This window comes from Hylobates moloch, unplaced genomic scaffold (assembly GCF_009828535.3).
Source record: "Hylobates moloch isolate HMO894 unplaced genomic scaffold, HMol_V3 SCAFFOLD_3, whole genome shotgun sequence".
Lineage (NCBI taxonomy): Eukaryota > Metazoa > Chordata > Mammalia > Primates > Hylobatidae > Hylobates > Hylobates moloch.
This window is the reverse complement of record NW_026652278.1, coordinates 9656325-9674417: the sequence shown is the minus strand read 5'-3', so window position 1 is coordinate 9674417 and position 18093 is coordinate 9656325. Positions and strand designations below refer to the sequence as shown.

The 18093-nt window shown below is 40.3% G+C and overlaps 1 protein-coding gene across 1 annotated transcript in view; it reads right to left on the bottom strand.

Annotated features, from left to right (window-relative positions):
- Positions 1-18093, bottom strand: part of CPXM2 (carboxypeptidase X, M14 family member 2) — a 153398-nt gene that overhangs the window by 47043 nt on the left and 88262 nt on the right. Inside the window, exons 5-6 of the mRNA XM_032175790.2 lie at positions 5944-6028; positions 4853-5003 (exon numbers count right to left, since the gene is read on the bottom strand). Coding sequence (XP_032031681.1) covers positions 4853-5003; positions 5944-6028 — 236 coding nt within the window. The remainder of the gene's footprint in view (positions 1-4852; positions 5004-5943; positions 6029-18093) is intronic.

Sequence of the window (18093 nt, the reverse complement as noted above, 5' to 3'; positions counted from 1 at the left end):
TCTACTCCATAGGAAAGTAAACCACAGAACATTTGCACAGGCTACCTGAGACCACAGTTGCCGAGGAGCAAAAGTGGAATTTGAGGCCGGGTGCAGTGGTTCATGCCTGTAATCCCAGCACTTTGGGAGGCCGCGGCGGGCGGATCACGAGGTCAGGAGATCAAGACCATCCTAGCTGACACGGTGAAACCCCATCTCTACTAAAAATACAAAAAATTAGCCGGGTGTGGTGGTGGGCGTCTGTAGTCCCAGCTACTCAGGAGGCTGAGGCAGGAGGCGGAGGTTGCAGTGAGCCTAGATCATGCCACTGCACTCCAGCCTGGGCGACAGTGCAAGACTCTGTCTCAAAAAAAAAAAAAAAAAGTGGAATTTGCATCCAGGTCCGAGCTGAGCCAAAGCTCATGTCCCTTCTATCCACCAGGCTTCCCCTGAAAGGGGTGTGAACTCATCTCCTTTTTAAGGCCCTGGCAATCAGAAGGGCTCAGCTCGTACTCAGCAACTCCAATAAGCTTGTCTATGCCCATCGAAAAGATGCTGATGACATCACCCTCAGCAAAAGGAGGCCTAGAATGAGGAAGTCAATGGCTGCTTCATGCCCTCTACCTAATTCCTATCTTTTTAAGAGCCCAGGCCTGGGGCCCAAAGGAACGATCAACCCGTTGGCACAAGAGGGTATTCAGACTACAGGCCCGACTTTGCAAGCAAAAATGGAAGGGAGCAAAGCAAATCAATTTATGTACAAAGTCTTGCACCCATGGTGACCCAACAGAGCAACAGCCCATCCTTTCTCCAATTTGTTCATCTTGATGGTGGGTGGGGTGGCTGGCTGAAACATCATAGATTAGCAAGATGGGTGGTGGCCTTACAATTAAAATAGCTTTTCAATAATTATGAACTAGTGAACATGGGCTGGGAGGATCTACGTATCAGGAGGAAGGATACAGCGTGTCACCTGCTCTTGGCCGACTTGGAGGACTGACTCCCAGGCACTGCCTTTCGGCAGCTCCTCTGTGCTTGAGGGAGTGGCTCCTGTTCACAGATCTCTGTGCCCATCACTAGGTTCTCTGAGTCACACCCAAGAACCCTGGACACCTCAGTGCTGTGCAGAGGGAGGACAGTCGCTCAGACGTGGTGGCCAGGAAGATGAGGTGGAAAGAGTGACAACATCCCCCAAAGACATCAAAGCCCCACACATTCATAAAAGAAGCTACTGGGCACTTCCAGGGGCTCAAGCATTGCCACCCCCCTATCTTGAAGGTCATTTCCTAGGATGCTGGGTGCCAACCCTGTAGCCTAGTGGGGTAATCATATGCAAAGCTCACCTGGTCCTTTTAAGAACAAGGCAGTGTGTAATGCAGTGTTGTTTGCAACAGCAAAATCTCTGAAAACCACCAAGGCCATGACGATCTGGCCAGTCAGCTGGCACAGTTCTTAACTCGCATTTTTTTATTGTTAAAATTTTATCTTCAGAATTCTCCCCAGGTTCTGATAAGCATAGATATTCAGTGCAAAATGGATAAGTCCATTCGACCTTAGAAAAAAGGACTTTCTTTTACCATTTTTTATTAATAGCAATCAAATTATTTTTATTTACTTATTTAAGACTGTGTGTGTGTGTGTGTGTGTGTGTGTGTGTGTGTTTGCGACAGGGTCTCACTCCGTCACCCAGGCTGGAGTGCAGTGGTGCGATCTCAGCTCACTATGACCTCGCCTCCCGGGCTCAGGTGATTCTTGTGCCTCAGCCTCCCAGGTAGCGGGATTACAGGCACCCGCCAACATGCCAGGATAATTTTTGTATTTTCAGTAGAGATGGGGTTTCATCACGTTGGTCAGGCTGGTCTGGAACTCCTGACCTCAAGTGATCCGCCTGCCTCAGCCTTGCAAAGTGATGGGACTACAGGCGTGAGCCACCGTGCCCTGCCAAATTATTGTTAACTGCGGAAAACTATGCATAACATAAAGGTTACCACTTGACCATTTTTTCCAGTGTATAGTGCAGTAGTGATGAGTACATACACCTTGCTGTGAAACCACCAGCCATCTCCAGAATGTTTTCATCTTGCAAAACTGACAGTCTGTACCCATTCAACAACAACTCTCCATTTTCTTTTACTTTTGAGCTTTAAAAATTCTATTAATAGACCACGGTATATGGTAATTCACTTTTCAGCTCAAAAATTTCTGGAAACATTATGCATAGAGTCTTAAAAACACCAGCACCCTCATCCGCCCCCACCGGAGAGTTCACAGGAAGATGGTGAGGGAAGAAAGGGACAGAACAAAGAGACGCAAAAGCAAAGGTAAATGAATGTTTCATGAGAAAGAGGCCTGGGAAGTGCAGACTCAGAGAGGCTGCGTTTAAACCACGAGGTCATCTTGGGTCATCCCTGGCTCTGGCCTCAATAACTTTTACAAAGGAATCTCCCTAGCACCAGGGTGATAAGCAAGACTCGTTTTGGGCCCCTGAGCTGCCCCATCCTTGGACATGACCCCATCAGGCAGCATGCATGAACAGCCGCTCCCCTCTGGGCAAACTGCTAAGTAACTTCTAGAAAAAAAATGGTCCTCAATATTTGGGGGGTGGAAAATAGAACCATTCTGAGTCCATACATGAATTCAGATTTCACAGTGTAACCCTGACTTTGTGAGGATTTAAAGGACCTCCAGGGCCCATCTTCAAACACACACACACCAAGAATAACTTCACAGGGAAATATTTATTTCATGAGACCGTCACAGACTGCCCTTTGCCCTTGCCAACAACAGATGAATTCCTACACGCAGAGAAAAGCCGCGGCCCTACTTTTTCAAGGAAGCAGACCAAGGCTGTGCTGAGCAGAACGGGAGAGCAAGACTCCTGGGCTGGCATCAAGAGGGCCAGAGCCCATAAATGCCTCCTGAAGATACCTGTGCCCACAGTTGCCCTGCGCTGGAGAGCCCAGCGGGTCCAGGATGCCCGGACCGGTCCTGAGGCAGTTCCTGCACCAGCCCGCCACAGAAGGAGGCCCACATCCACGATCAGGCAGGCCTTCCACATTCTCTCTGCATCTGCCTTGAAACTGGGCACATTCTTTGTACCAGCAATCCTACTTATCATAATCTAATTTCAGGAAATAATTGTGGACACACACAAAAGAAGGACAGAGAAATAAGAATGTTCTCTGTGGGGTTGTTTACAGAATCCAGTGATTAGAAACAACTGAACTTCCAACCGTCTGAGGCAGATTGAAAACATGGCATTTTTTCCACGGGCTAGGAGATGAAGCATCCCAAAGACAGATGGTCTCTAAAGAGAGGTTTTGATGACATAAAAAAAGTTGCACAATTGAATAAGTACACATAAATATAAAACACACAAAACATATGACCAGTGTGAGGGTAAGCAGTTAGGTAGATAGATCTGTCTTTCTCACCAATATGAGGTTTGTATTCTAAAAATCTGAGGTTGGCTAGCGAGATCATGAATACTATGGGATTGAGAGAAAAACAATTAAATGACCTTCAGTATGCTTCAAAAATACAGGAAATGTAAGTTCATGAAGAGGGGGTTACTACAGAAATAGCATCAGAGCTGGTACCCTGCCCCAGGCAGTGCTGGGAGGGACTAGGAGTCCCACAGGTAGCCAGCCCCGCACCTCACACTAGGCAGTAGTGGGAAGGCCTCACTGGAGAGTTTGGGGGATGAGCGACGACTGTGCCCCAAGTCCCCACGGCCTGACTGTGTAGGTGGACTGCGGGTGAACAGGAATGTGAAGGTTCCTATAGGCCCCATGAGGTGATGAAGCCCTGTAGGGGGTGATCTCAAGCCAGCCGCCTTCTTTGGAGATGTGTGGTCAGGATGAGGAGGCTGCGGCCTGCAGGCTCCATCCAAGCACAAGCTTTGAATGCCTGAAAGGCCAGGACAGAACCTGTCCAGAGAAGACATTACCAAAGATGCAGGTGGCACATGTGAATTCAAACCCCCTTTCTTCAAGCCACCCTGAGGTTACCCCCAAATATCATCATGTGAAAATAAGGCAAGTGGAATACTACCTGAGTAAGCACTTACCCAAAGACACAGGCTTCCAAGAGCAGCTACTTCATCAGAAAAAGACTATGTCAATGGTTTAGAATGAACTTCTACCACCTCCTACCCCACCGCCACTACCCAGTGTAATGGGATCTGCCAATGACAAATAAATGTGTTCTCCCAAATTTCAACATAATTTTATTTTTTCTCACTTCTGAGGGATAGGCATCATCTTAAAATCACAGTAGGCAAAACTACACTTGGCAAGGGACTTCAGTAGCCCAGTTGTTGACTGTGCTTCCCAGTGGGCTTATGGGAAATTTTGGCTCATTTTCTTTTTGGTTCACTTATGTTTTCTAAATATTCTACGATAGACACGTATTTTTTTACACAAGAAAACAATTGCTTGGTTTATTATTACTTTTTATCTTTTTATTTTTTTGAGAGAGGGTCTCACTCATCGCCCAGGCTGGAGTGCAGTGGTGCTGTTTGGGCTCACTGCAGCCTTGACCTCTGGGTTCAACTGATCCTCCTGCCTCAGCCTCCCAAGTAACTGGGACTACAGGCTCACTCCACAATGCCTGGGTAATTTTAAAATTTTATTTATTATTTATTTATTTTTATTTTTGTGGAGACAGGGTCTCCCTTTGAGGCCCAGGCTGGTCTTGAACTTCCAGACTCCCAGACTCAAGTGATTCTGCCTCCTCAGCCTCCCAAAATGCTGGGATTACAGGCATGAGCTACTGTGCCTGCTCTGCTTAGTTTATTTTTATTTGCCTTGGCTGGGCATCTGTTTTCCATCAGTGCTCCCACCCCGCAGGAAGCACAGGAGGGTGAACTCACCTGGCAGTGGGCAGCCCAGGATCTCCATTCTCATGCAGATGCTCCCGTTATCAAACCAGGACTGCGGGTTTATGCGGATGTAGCGGGCCACCATGGGGACGGGTAGCTCATTGAGAACAGGGATCTCCTTCTCACTGTTTCCTTCAAATATCTATTTATGCTCATGGGAGAAAAGGAAAATCTTTTAGTGCTTAATTACCAAGGGATAAAAAGTCAGAATTCACTCATTCAACAAGACTTTATTGAGGAAAACCTAATGTGTGCTGGGCATTGAAAAGAAAAAAAAAAAAAAAGAAATGAATCAGGCCTGGATCCTGCCCTCAGGAAGCCTCCATCTAGTTGGTATGCAGGGAGCGGGGCTGGTAATTATATATTGTAGGAAAAATCTATCGGTGTCATGGCAAAGGGACAACTAGAGAGCTTTGGGATTTCAGAAGACGGAGAGGACCAGGCAAAGTTTTGGGGAAGAGGGGCTGTCTGAACTGGCATTGAAGGAGAGCTATTTAGATCTGTAGGGATGAGAGGGTATCCAGAGAAAATGAACAATGAGTGCAGAAGCCTAAATATTGGATTCATAGGCAGAAGAGCAGCTGTTTCACTTGTACAAGGACACAGGACTGTGTGTAGGGGGTGAGAATGAGAAAGACATTGGATACCATGCTAGGAATATGCACTTGAGAATCTGAGGAAGACAGTGACAGGATCAGGACTGACTAAGCTGGAGCTAATCACGGAACTAAAAGGCCAAGGTCATGAAATGAAGTAGGAAACTTAAGAACAGCTGCAAGGGGCCCCAGCATTCCCCATGCATGCAACTTCCAGGGCTAACTTGCAAATTACATAAGAGGCTGCATTCCTGCAGTTGCCTGATGGGAGTAAATAAAGGCTGAATTTTACATTAGCTCTAAATGTGTGTCACTTGCTGCTGGGCTTCAGGGCAGGGAAGGGGTCTCTGTCCATCAGACTGTTGTGGTAGGTTTGAGTTGACACAGAATCCACAAATCTCCAGAGTTGATCATACATTGCCTCTCTTTGCAAAACCCCACCCAGCCAGGCACGAAAGGCATGGTTAAATGGAGGATGAGACTCACCATGTCTCCAGATCCATTCTTAACAGTGACCCACGTGTGGCTGTCATTGCTCACCATGACCTTATAGGATGTCACCCAGTCACTCCTATGAGAAAATAAAACATCATTAGGACTACACACTTTAAAATGTTTATTCTTCCATGAAGAGGTTTAGAAGTGAGGAGAGCAGGTGCCAGAGGCAGACAGCACTGGGTCACACCCTGGCTCCAGGGCATTTACAGCTCTGTGACCTCAGCCAGGTAACTAACTGACCCATCTATGCCACTATATATTCATCCATAATATGGGAATCATAAAAGCATCAACCTTAAAGAATTAATGTGAGCCTCAGTTTAATGCCCTTTAATCACTTAGAACAAGGCCTAGCCCCTAGTAATCACCAACCGTTGATCACAGACATAAAGATATACAAACGTATATGTATCTTTTTGCATTGAACACCTACATCACACCCAAGAAGCTCAGTGGAAAAATAATCTGAGTAAAGGTTGCAAACTGGTCTAAACATTTTGGTTAGGAAACTGATTTGGGAATGTAACAAATGAGATTTTACCAATCACAAAAATAAAATCTTGAGTCTCTAAGTGATACCGAGTTTCTCCTTGGCTGTCACAGCCACACAGACAATCCCCACCCCAGGAAGAATCCAGTGATGGCTGGACCCAAATAAATACCCCCATCATCACACCCTACTGCACAGAAATTTCTGGGGGTAAATTAGCCATAATTTGACTTCCCAGAGTGGAGGTTAACCTGATAGCCTTGGCAAGAAAAGCGACCTACACCTTTTTTTCTCTCTGTCTCAGTTTTTTATAATATTAGTTGTTGAACAATATAGGAAAGTCTTCCTGAGTACACCCCCTCTTTTAATTTTTTAAATATTGGAACTAAGAAGCAATTTACTAGTTTTTTGGTTTTTTTTTTTTTTTTAGAAAATTCTGCCCATTGAAGTATTTGGAATCCTTTTCCTACTTGCCTGCTTGCCCTCAGGATTCAGATCTATCCAAATAAGGTTTTGAGTTTCCTGTCTGAATTTATACTGCCCAGTAGGGTTTATTTCAAAAGAACAGCTGGTTCTATGCATTCTGGTTCATCCGACTGACTTGTCATGAAAATGATTCTTAGGTGCTTTTATACATGCTTGGAAACAAACCCTCATCTCACACCTTCTCTTCTTCTCCTCTCTCCTCCCCACCAGCTCTGTCTGAATACCTGTTAGAAGCCAGAATCGATCACACACCACATTCCTCCTCTGATAGTCACCAGTTTGAGCTCAGGGCTGTGGAGGGAGATGCATTAGCATTGCCTTAACAAGAAAAGCACCTCAGCAACAGCTCCTTCCTTTGCCCTGGAAAATTATCCACACCCAAAATAGCAACCTGTTTCCCACATACAAATAATTTCCAAATGATTTGTAGCTGCCGTTCCTTTCCTGCCTGTTTTTTCAGCGGATAAGGCCCGAGGGTGATACAGCAAGACAGACAACAGGGGCGGGAGCTGTATCCTGCCGAGATAGAGGTGACAAATGTAGGAAACCCCTCGGTCAAGAGAAGCACAAGACAATAAGAGGGTAGTAGAGAGAAAAATAAAAAGAAGTTCTCCAAAGAAAAGGAGAGGGCAGGGAAAAAAAGGAAATGAAAGCCAAGTCATAATTTCTCGAACTCAAAAAAAAAATAAGAATACCAATCTCCTACTTATGTTTGAATCGTAGTTGTTTCTATGGCTCAGAACTAGTCTTCTGAACTGCAAAGCTACATCGTTGCTCCTGCCTAGTTGACCCCTCCACTTAACGTCTCTGTGACATCTCCAATTTAACTTGCTTTAAACGAACTGATTCACGCCTTCCGTTCTACACTCTGACGTGACAGTCCACCAGAGGCCCTGCACCAGGAAAGGTACTGCCATCCACCCAGGGAGACCAAAATCCCAGTGTTAGCCTGAGTGTCCCACCTTCCCTTCCTCCCTGATATGGTTTGGCTGTGTCCTCACCCAAATTTCTTTTTGAATTGCAGCTCCCATAATCCCCACATGTTGTTGGGAGTGACCCAGTGGGAGGTAATTAAATCATGGGGGCAGGTTCTTCCCATCTCATTCTCATGATAGTGAATAAGTATCACAAGACCTGATGGTTTTGTAAAGGGCAGTTTCCCTGCACATGCTCTCTTGCCTGCCGCCATGTGAGACATGACTGCTCCTCTTTCACTTTCCACCATGATTGTGAGGCCTCCCCAGCCATGTGGAACTGTGAGTCCATTAAATCTCTTTTTCTTTATAAGTTACCTAGTCTCGGGTATTTCTGCATAGCAGTATGAAAACAGACTAATACATTCCCCTATATTGAATCCATCACCAAACTCTGTCAATTTTAACTCCCACATTTTCAAGAATGTATCCAACTCTCTCCACCTCCCCTGCCACCACCCCAGTTCACTCTCTCAGGCCCCCTGGCATCTAAATTGCTCCCCCATCTATCCTGCAGCCAAGAGCTTACTTTTCTAATTAAATATTATCATGTCATCCCTGCTTAAAATAGCTCTTAAGTATTCTTATATTAAATATTATGCTATCTTAGTATTAAAAAAATCCTCATCACATTCTACGAGACCCTTGCTTGCCTTGCATTTTCTATGTTCTTCCTTTCAATTCCTGATACTGTTTATACTCTCTCTTACCCCAGGGCCTTTGCACATACTGCTGCATCTGTCTGAACTCCTCCTCTTCTCTCCTCCTCTGTCTGCCTTTAAATTATTCAGACCCCATACCAAATAAAAAAGCTAGTCTTAACCCTTCAATCTAGCCAATTTCTTTCTTATATGCTTTCTCTCATAGTTTAATTCAGTTTGTAATTTCATACTCCTTTCTGGAATTACTTGATACTGTTGTTCTCTCCCACTGAAGTGTAAGCATCTCACAAATGGAGGAAGGAGGGCCCATGGCACTTGGAGGACAGAAAGCATGCTGGTTCCCCAGGAGAGCAGAGGAAGGGACAGGGGAGCAGAGGCCAGGGCATGGTAGGCTTTTAGGCCATTTGATAGGAGTGGAACTTCCTCTGCCAGGCAGTAGGGATCTACCCCTCTTGAAGTGTACCAAGGGTGGTCAAAGTACCTGAAGACCAATTAGAAAGTCTCTTCTACTTCCAAAAATTCCACCATAATAGAATGCTTGCCAATCAGAGGCTGTCTTTGTTTTTACCCTGTTTAGAAAACTAACTCCCCTTTCTATCGCCTTTGAACCACTGCTGAAATAAGCATGATCACAGATGGGTCCTCTTGCCACAGGTTTATGAAGTCTTTGTTCATTTTGTTTCAGACTTAGTTTTGTCTTTGATAATTCTTATCATTGCTTATAATTATGCTTTATTCATTCTCACTGCTTTCTACTACTCTACTCTGAGAACAGACACCACAATTTATTTATCCATTTTATTGCTAATGGGGATTTGAGTAGTTTCCAGTTTGGATTATTAGGAAGAGTGCTTCTGTGAACATTCTTGCATGTATCTTTTAGTGAATTTATACAAAATTCTGTTTGGTGTATAATTTGGAGTGGAATTGCTAGGTCATAGGGTCAGAGGGTATACATATGTTCATGTACCTATGTTCAGCCGCAGTATTTTACAAACTAATTACATCTATTTGTATTCAGACCAGCAATAAACAAGAGTCTGGTTATTCCATGCTCTTATTGACACTTGTTATTATCTTTCTTTTTTATTTTAGCCATTCTTGATGGATGTATCCTTTTATCTCATTGTTGATTTATTTTAAGTTACTTGGTGACTAATGAAGTTCAATATTTTGTATGTTCATTGGGTATTTGAATATCATCTTTTGAGAAGTGCCTACTCAAGTTTTCCCCCTTTTTCAATTAAGTTGTGTCTTTCTCACATTGATTTATAGAGCTCTTTATACATTCTAGATATGAGTTGAATATATACATATATTGCAAACATCTCCTCCAATTTGTCTTCCTTTTCATCCTCTTTGTAGTATCTTTTTTCTTTGTAGAGACGGGGTTTTGCCATGTTGCCCAGGCTTGTCTCAAACTCCTGGGGCTCAAGTGATCTACCCACCTTGGCCTCTCAAAGTGCTGGGATTACAAGTGTGTGCCACCATGCCCAGCCTGTGGTATCTTTTGATGAAAAAAAATTCTTAATATAATCCAATCTTAGCCATTTTCTTCTTTATGCTTTTCAGTATTTTTGTTCTTTTCAATAAATTTTTGCCTACTCCAAGATGATAAAGATATTAACTGATGTTTCTTCTAAAAAACTTTATTGCTTTACCTTTCACATTTAAGATCTGCAATCCATTTGGAGTTGATTATCATATAGTGTGACGGGTCAAGATACATGGTTTTCTTCTGTTTTTTGTTTGTTTGTTTGTTTGTTTTTTTGAGACAGAGTCTCTCTCTGTCACTCAGGCTGGGGTGCAGTGATGCGATCTCGGCTCACTGCAACCTCTGCCTCCTAGGTTCAAGCGATTCTCCTGCCTCAGCTTCCTGAGTATCTGGGACTACAGGCACGCGCCACCACGCCCAGCTAAATTTTTGTATTTTTAGTAGAGACGGGGTTTCACCATGTTTGCCAGGATGGTCTCGATATCCTGACCTCATGATCTGCCTGCCTCAGCCTCCCAAAGTGCTGGGATTTACAGGCATTAACCACCGCACCCGGCCCAAGATACATGGGCTTCCAGCTGACCTAGAACCATTTATATAGTTAATTTCCTATTGCACCAGAGTGGAAATTTGCTATAAATCATGTGACTGTATATGTGTAGGTGTGTTTCTGGATGCTCTATTCTGTTCTGTTGGCCTACTTCTTATCCTATCCTAAATCTGTCTTATCATAATTTCTATTGTTTTATAATACATCTTTATATCTGATAGCATATGTTTTCTCACTTTGTTTTTGCTTTTCAAAGTTGTCTTCACTATTCTTAGATCTTTGCAGTCCTATATAAATTTTAAATTCAGCTTGTCAATTTCTAAAACAAAGCCTCTGGATTTTAATTGGGTTAATATTGAATATATACACCAATTTTGGGGGAATTGACCTCTTTACAGTATTAAATCTTCCAGTCTATAAACATGGTATATGATCCTCTTCATTTAGGTCTTCTTTTATTTATCTTTTGCTAGCTTTATTCCTGGGTAGCTGATTTTTTAAGTGATTTTACATGATATCACTTTAAATTTTACTTCCTCCTTATTTGTTGCTGGTATGTAGACACATAGGTGCTTTTTATATGTTGACTTTGTACCCAGCTACCTTGCTAATTTATTAATTAGGTCCAATAGTTTGTGGGCTCCTTTGGATGTTTTTATGGATATGATTATATCCCAATGACAGTTCTGATTCTTTATTTCCAGTCATTAGGTCCTCTATTTCTTCTTCTTGTCTTATTATACTGGCTAAGATGTTCAGTCCAATGCTGAAAGAAGTGAATAACAGACATCCCAGCCTCATTCGTGAGATCCAAGGGAAGGTTTCTGTATTTCACCACTGAGTAAGATGCTTCCTGTAGGACGTTTTCTACTTTTTTTCTTTTTTTGTTTGTTTTTATTTTAATCAAGTATGAGTTCATTCTTTTTCACATAACAACAGAGTCTGGATGTTTGATGCTGCTGGCACTTATTCAGCTGGTCGACTGTGTAAGAACTCAGTTTTCATACTCATTATCTCCAAGTTCTACGTGGATGTGGCAAGAGGACTTATTCCACATTCATTTTACATACTTGTCATCTCAGAGTTCTAAGAGGACATCCATCTGCTTTCATTCTTCATATTGTCTCAGAGTTCTAAGAAAACATCAAGATGTTTTCATTTTCATATGTATTGTCTTTAGGTTGTAACACAGTTGTTTCAGCTCTGTATCACGTCCACATTCAAAAATATTAAATCAATTATAAATATTATAAATTATAAATTTTTAAAATGACTTATTTCCTTCCTGGTGCATTCTTTAAGTGTGATTTACAATTCTTTTTATATAGCTTCTTGAGGTCACTGATTGTCAGTTTTTCTTCTTTTCTAATATAGCATTTCAGGTTATAATGGTCCCTCCGAGCACTCTTTAGTTTCATGCCATAAATTTCGATAGGTCATATATTCTTTGTCATTTAGTTCAAAATATTAATTCTTATTGTGATTTATTCTTTGATTGTGAACTATTTGGAAGTGTATTGTTTAATGTCTAGGTACTAGATATTTTCCAGTTACTTTTTTATTACTGATTCCTAGTTTAATTCCGTTGTGGGCAGAGAGCATACTTTAAATTATGTCAGCCCTTTGGTTTCTCTTGAAGTTTCATTTATGGCTCAGTATATGGTCAACTTCGGCAAATGTTCTATGTGCACTTGAAAACAATATCAGCTCTGTAATTGTTGGATGCAATGTTCCATACAAATAATTTTGATCATTCAAAATTGATCACTGCCAATATTAAGATTGGAAAAAAAATCACAAAATAATCAGATTTTGATTACTAGTTTCTCTTTATTGACTTATTAGTTATACACTCACAATATTCTTTTTATAATTCTCTTAAGATTACAATATGCATCTTTGATTACTACAATCTTATTCAAATGATAATTTCTACTACTTCCATGATAATGCTAGAACTTCACAACACTTCAAGTCCATTTACTCCTCCAGCTTTTGCATTATTTTGGAATTCATTTTCAATTCCATATGTATTTTAAATTTTATAAAATATTCCTACTATTGTTGTGTGTAGTTAATGTTTATAAACCTACTCATCTATCCTTTCTGGTACACTTCATTAATTTTGCTTTTCCACGTTTCCATCTGAGATCATTTTCTTTCTGCTTGAAGAGCGCCTTTGCTACTTCTTTTAAACCAAGTATGCTGATTGTATACTTTTTCAGTTTTTGTTGTCTGAATATGGCTTCTTCATTTCATCATTTTTGAATGATATTTTTGTTGGGAATTCTAGATTGATGTTTACTTTCTTTCAGCATTTTAAAATTTTGATTTTACTGGCTTGTGAGGCATTATTTTTCTGTATAAACACACACATGTTGAAACTACTGTTGTGGCATTGAGTAAACATGCAATAAGAGTATGAGTAGAAAAATGAGTGTCAGCCATTTTAGCTTGAATCCAGCTTTGTTGTTTACTAACTAAATAAGCTTGGCAAGCTACCTAGCCTTTTGAAAATAATTAAGTTATCTACAAGGAGATTATATATTAATGTATGAATTGAGAGATGTTATAGCATACTGGTTAATACCCCAGGCTTTGACATTAAGAAGGCTGTATTAGTCCATTCTCACATTGCTATAAAGATCCTACCTGAGACTAGGTAATTTTTAAAGGAAAGATGTCTAATTGACTCACAGTTCTGCATGGCTGGGAGGCATCAAGAAACTTACAATCATGATGGAAAGCAAAGGGGAACAAGGCACATCTTACGTGGCGGCAGGAGACAGAGAGGGAGTGCAGGAGAAACTGCCACTTATAAAACCATTAGATTTCATGACAACTCACCATCATGAGAACAGCATAGGGGAAACTGCCCCCATGATCCAGTCACCTCCCACCATGTCCCTCCCCTACACGTAGGTATTACAATTCAAGATGAGATTTGGGTGGGGATACAGAGCCAAACCATATCAAAGACCAAACTGAAATTCTAGTTCTTCCACTTACTAGCTGCAACCCATGTGACAGCTGTGTGTCTACTGAGTCCCAGCTGTAAGATAAGATAACAACTCTACCTCCTTGTATAGTGAGTAGGGATTGAATGGGGTAATGCAAGTAGTCTGAGCACAGTGCCTGGAACATAGTAACTGTTCCATAAATATGAGCTGTTAATGAGAACACACAAATTATACACTGTCAGATGCCGTACCAACATATAAGATTACTATTAAAGTTGAACTGGGACATAATCCAGATGCTCCCTCCAAATACTTCCAGGGTGTGGATCTTCACACTTATCTCTTTGTGCCCTAGTAATGGAAATGTTCCATCATTGCCATAAGGAAATTAATAATTAATTAAATCTTCATTAAAATAATGAAGGCTGATAATCCAGGGTGATAGAAGAGATACTTGCCAATCAGTATGATGTTGTGGGAGGACTGAATTGTGTCTTAAAGCTCTACCTACGTGAAAAGGTTAAAGCATTATGGGATGTGTGGTTAAGTCCTGCTCCTCTCCCTGCAGCTACTAGCTTCTGGGGATACAAAGGTAAGTCATACAACATTACTTTACTCAAGGTTTTTACAGGTTGATGATGAAGACAAGGAAGTAATCTGGAAATTTCAAGAGAGTGTGATCAAGTGCTGTGATGAGACAAGTATAGCAAGTCGTGCGAGGGCAGAGGAAGTCTGCGTGGCTTAGATGGAAAAGGAGGCGGGGCAGGTTCGTGAATGAACATAGTCCTGATCTAACATAAAAGCTGATTATGTTATTCTTTTGTGACAGGCAAATCCATTGTTATTAAAGAGGCTCAGAAGACTGAAGCTATAATGTCACTGTTTCCTGGTCTTCTAATCTTCAGGGAAAGTTTAAAAATCATGGCACTGTTGTGGCTTTTTTCCACTTCTCTCAAATAGATTAATCCACATCACAAAACCACTTTGACATTTAATTCTCTGCAACTGGAGGTTACGAACTTCAAGCAATGTAGTCCAAATAAAGAAAGGTTTGTGTCAAAGATTTCTTGACTGCGGAATGAGGACAGGCTTCTATGGGCTGCAGCCAGCTCCCTCACTTAAAAAATTTAAAAACAAAACAAAATACCTTTGTATGATATTACCACATTGCCCTCCAATCCAGCCTTCCTTCAAATCAGAAAAACAGAGGAGGTAGGCCATAATAGAAAAAGCTGGAATATATTTAGACATTTTACTATGTGATGCTAATATGGTTAAATTAAAAACAAAGAATACCTATCATCAACAAAAGGAAAGATTAATTGCTTACAGAGCCTTCTACTAGTGTACAACTAGTTTCTGGTGACATCAAAACAAATGCTTAAAACCATCAGCGGGTTTGTGAGCAAGTAAAGAAACTCTCCAATGGGGCAAACAAAAACAACAACAACAACAAAAACCAGCTGTTAGCTGAAAAAAAGAATAGTGAGTAATGCACAAACACAAAAGCCAGGGTCGCCCCAGGGAAAATGCATCTAACAGTGCCAGGATCAGAGCCCGAGGACCATCGAAAGCTAGGGAAGCTGAACTTGAGACTTTTCCAGGACTCTCAAAAGGGGCTAAAAGATCTCAGCACAGTGGTATCCACTGGTTCCCAACAGAAGCACACATGAATCCCCTCAAAAGAAAAGGATCTTCAACATAAGCTCTTGGGGGTTTCAGCAGGTACAATTAAGTAATTACTGAGTCAAGAACAATTATTTATACAATTTAAAAAAAATCATTAAACACACAAGAAAACATTCTCCATGAGAAAAAGGCAGCATAAACAAAAAGCAACAAACCTAGGTCCCAAAGAACTTCTGATTCTGTAATTATCACATTTTTAAATTTTCCTTTAGCAAAGATTTATATAGTACCTAGCACATTAGATGACTTTGGAAGCACTTCACAAATACTGTAGTTCCCCCTTATCCATGGTTTCCTTTTCTACAGACTGTAGTAACTTTAAGTCTGAAAATATTAAATGGAAAATTCCAGAAATGAACAATTCATAAGTTTTAAACGGCACCATTTTGAGTAGCATGGTGAAATAGCATGGCATCCTACATCATCCTGCTCCATCCTGCCCAGGACATGAATCACCCCTTTGTCTAGCACATCCATGCTGTATAGGCTTCCTGCCCATTAGTCACTTAGTGGCCTTCTCAGTTATCAGATCGACTGACATGATAAGGCAGTGCTTGTAACCTTTATTTTATTTAAGAACGGCCCTAGGCCGGGCGCGGTGGCTCACGCTTGTAATCCCAGCACTTTGGGAGGCCGAGGCGGGCGGATCACGAGGTCAGGAGATCGAGACCACGGTGAAACCCCGTCTCTACTAAAAATACAAAAAAATTAGCCAGGCGTGGTGGCGAGCGCCTGTAGTCCCAGCTACTCGGAGAGGCTGAGGCAGGAGAATGGCGTGAACCCGGGAGGCGGAGCTTGCAGTGAGCCGAGATTGCGCCACTGCACTCCAGCCTGTGCGACAGAGCGAGACTCCATCTCAAAAAAAAAAAAAAAAAGAACGGCCCCAAAGTGCAAGAAGTAGGGATGCTGTCAATTCAGACATATGAAAGAAAAGCCATAAAGTGTTTCCTTTAAATGAAAAGGTGAAAGTTCTCAATTTAATAATGAAAGAAGAAAAAATAGGGTATGCTAAGATTGCTAAGATCTATAGTAAGAACCAATCTTCTATCAGTGAAATTGTGAAGAAGAAAAAAGAAATTGATGCTAGTTTTGCTGTTGCACCTCAAACCGCAAAAGTTAGTCATGGCGCATGATAAGTACTTAGTGAAGATAGAAAAGGCAGTAATTTGTGTTTGTTATGTGCCGGGTCCCACTCTAAGATATATAAATAGATATAAATACACTCATGTAAATAGATATAGATACATTCACATATATACATATATAGATAGATATAGACACATACATATACATAAATTGACTTAAGTATCACTACAATGCTATGAGGTAAGTATTATTATCTCCATTTTACAGATGAAGAACCTGAGACACATAGGTATCCTATTATTGTTAAGGAAGTATTAACTTATTAAAAATTAATAAGATATTTATTTCGATTTTGCTTAGTATACTTGGTAAAATTCCAGGAGTAAAAACTGAAATAACAGAGTGTGTTGTGCAAAATCAGCATAATGGAAAAACCAAACAAGGTGGAAAAACTCAGATTATATAAAAGAAAAGTAAAAAGAATAACAGAGAGAAAGCTGAAATAAATCAAATTATAAAAGCTATCACTACAAATATAGATTAGTTAATAGATCATTAAGTTGGATTAAAAATTACAAATATACTGTTTATAGGAAACAGACCCAAAACATAAGAAAGTTGAAATTAATGGAATAACAATCCATAAAAGCAAATACTAAAAGAACACTAAGGTAGCTATAATAATAACAGACAAAATGTACTTTAAGACTGAAAGCATTATTAGAGATAAAGACAGTCATTACATTATTATAAAAGATTCAGTTCACCAGGATAAAAGAACAAGTTTAGATTGTATGCACCTAATACAGGAGCTCCAAAAATATAAGCAAAAAGTAAAATAAAATAAAAATCAGTATAAGTAAAAACTGACAAATCCATCAGCATAGAAGGGTATTAACATTCCTCTCTCAATTATTGTTTTAAAAAGGCAACAAAAATAGCAAAAATATACAAGATTTTAACAAAATAACAAGCTTTATGTAATGAATATACATAGAACTCAGAACACAAAAGTTAGAGAATCTTCATTTCTTAAGCATACATACAACATTTATCAAACTATGTAATTATCCATAAAGGTAAAAACATTTCTAAAATAGAATTAATGAGCGAGTTCAGCAAGATGGCTGGACATAAGCCAATATACAAAAAATTAATTACATTTCTATACACCAGCAGCCAAAAACAAGGTACTTACACTTACAAATAAAATAAAGACGTGCAAGATATTTGTGGAGGAAACTTTAAATTTTTATTGAATAACATTTTAAAAGACATACATAAGTGGGGATCTATACCATGTTCATTGACAGGAAGATACTGGAAATGTGTCAATTCTTTCCAAAAATCTCAATTGCATTTTCAAGAAACTTCACAAACTGATTCTAAAATGTATAGGAAAGAATAAAGCCCAAAATAGCTAAGATACTTTATGAGAAAAAGAAACAGTAGAGTATTGTCCTATCAAGATATTGGAGCTTATTATTATAAAGCTTTAAGACACTGGGATAATGGTGTATGAATAGACAAATTTATAAATGTAAGAGAATTGAGATCCCAGAAACAGACCCATGCATATATAAAACCTGAAAGAGATCTCTAGCATATCAATTTTAAGTAAATGTACTATTAAATAAATGATCTCAAGGCAACTGAACATTAATATGGAAAAAAACTAAAACTGGACCCTATACCTAACGTTTTTCACAAAATCATCTCTTTTTTGTTTTTTTCTTTTTTCTTTTT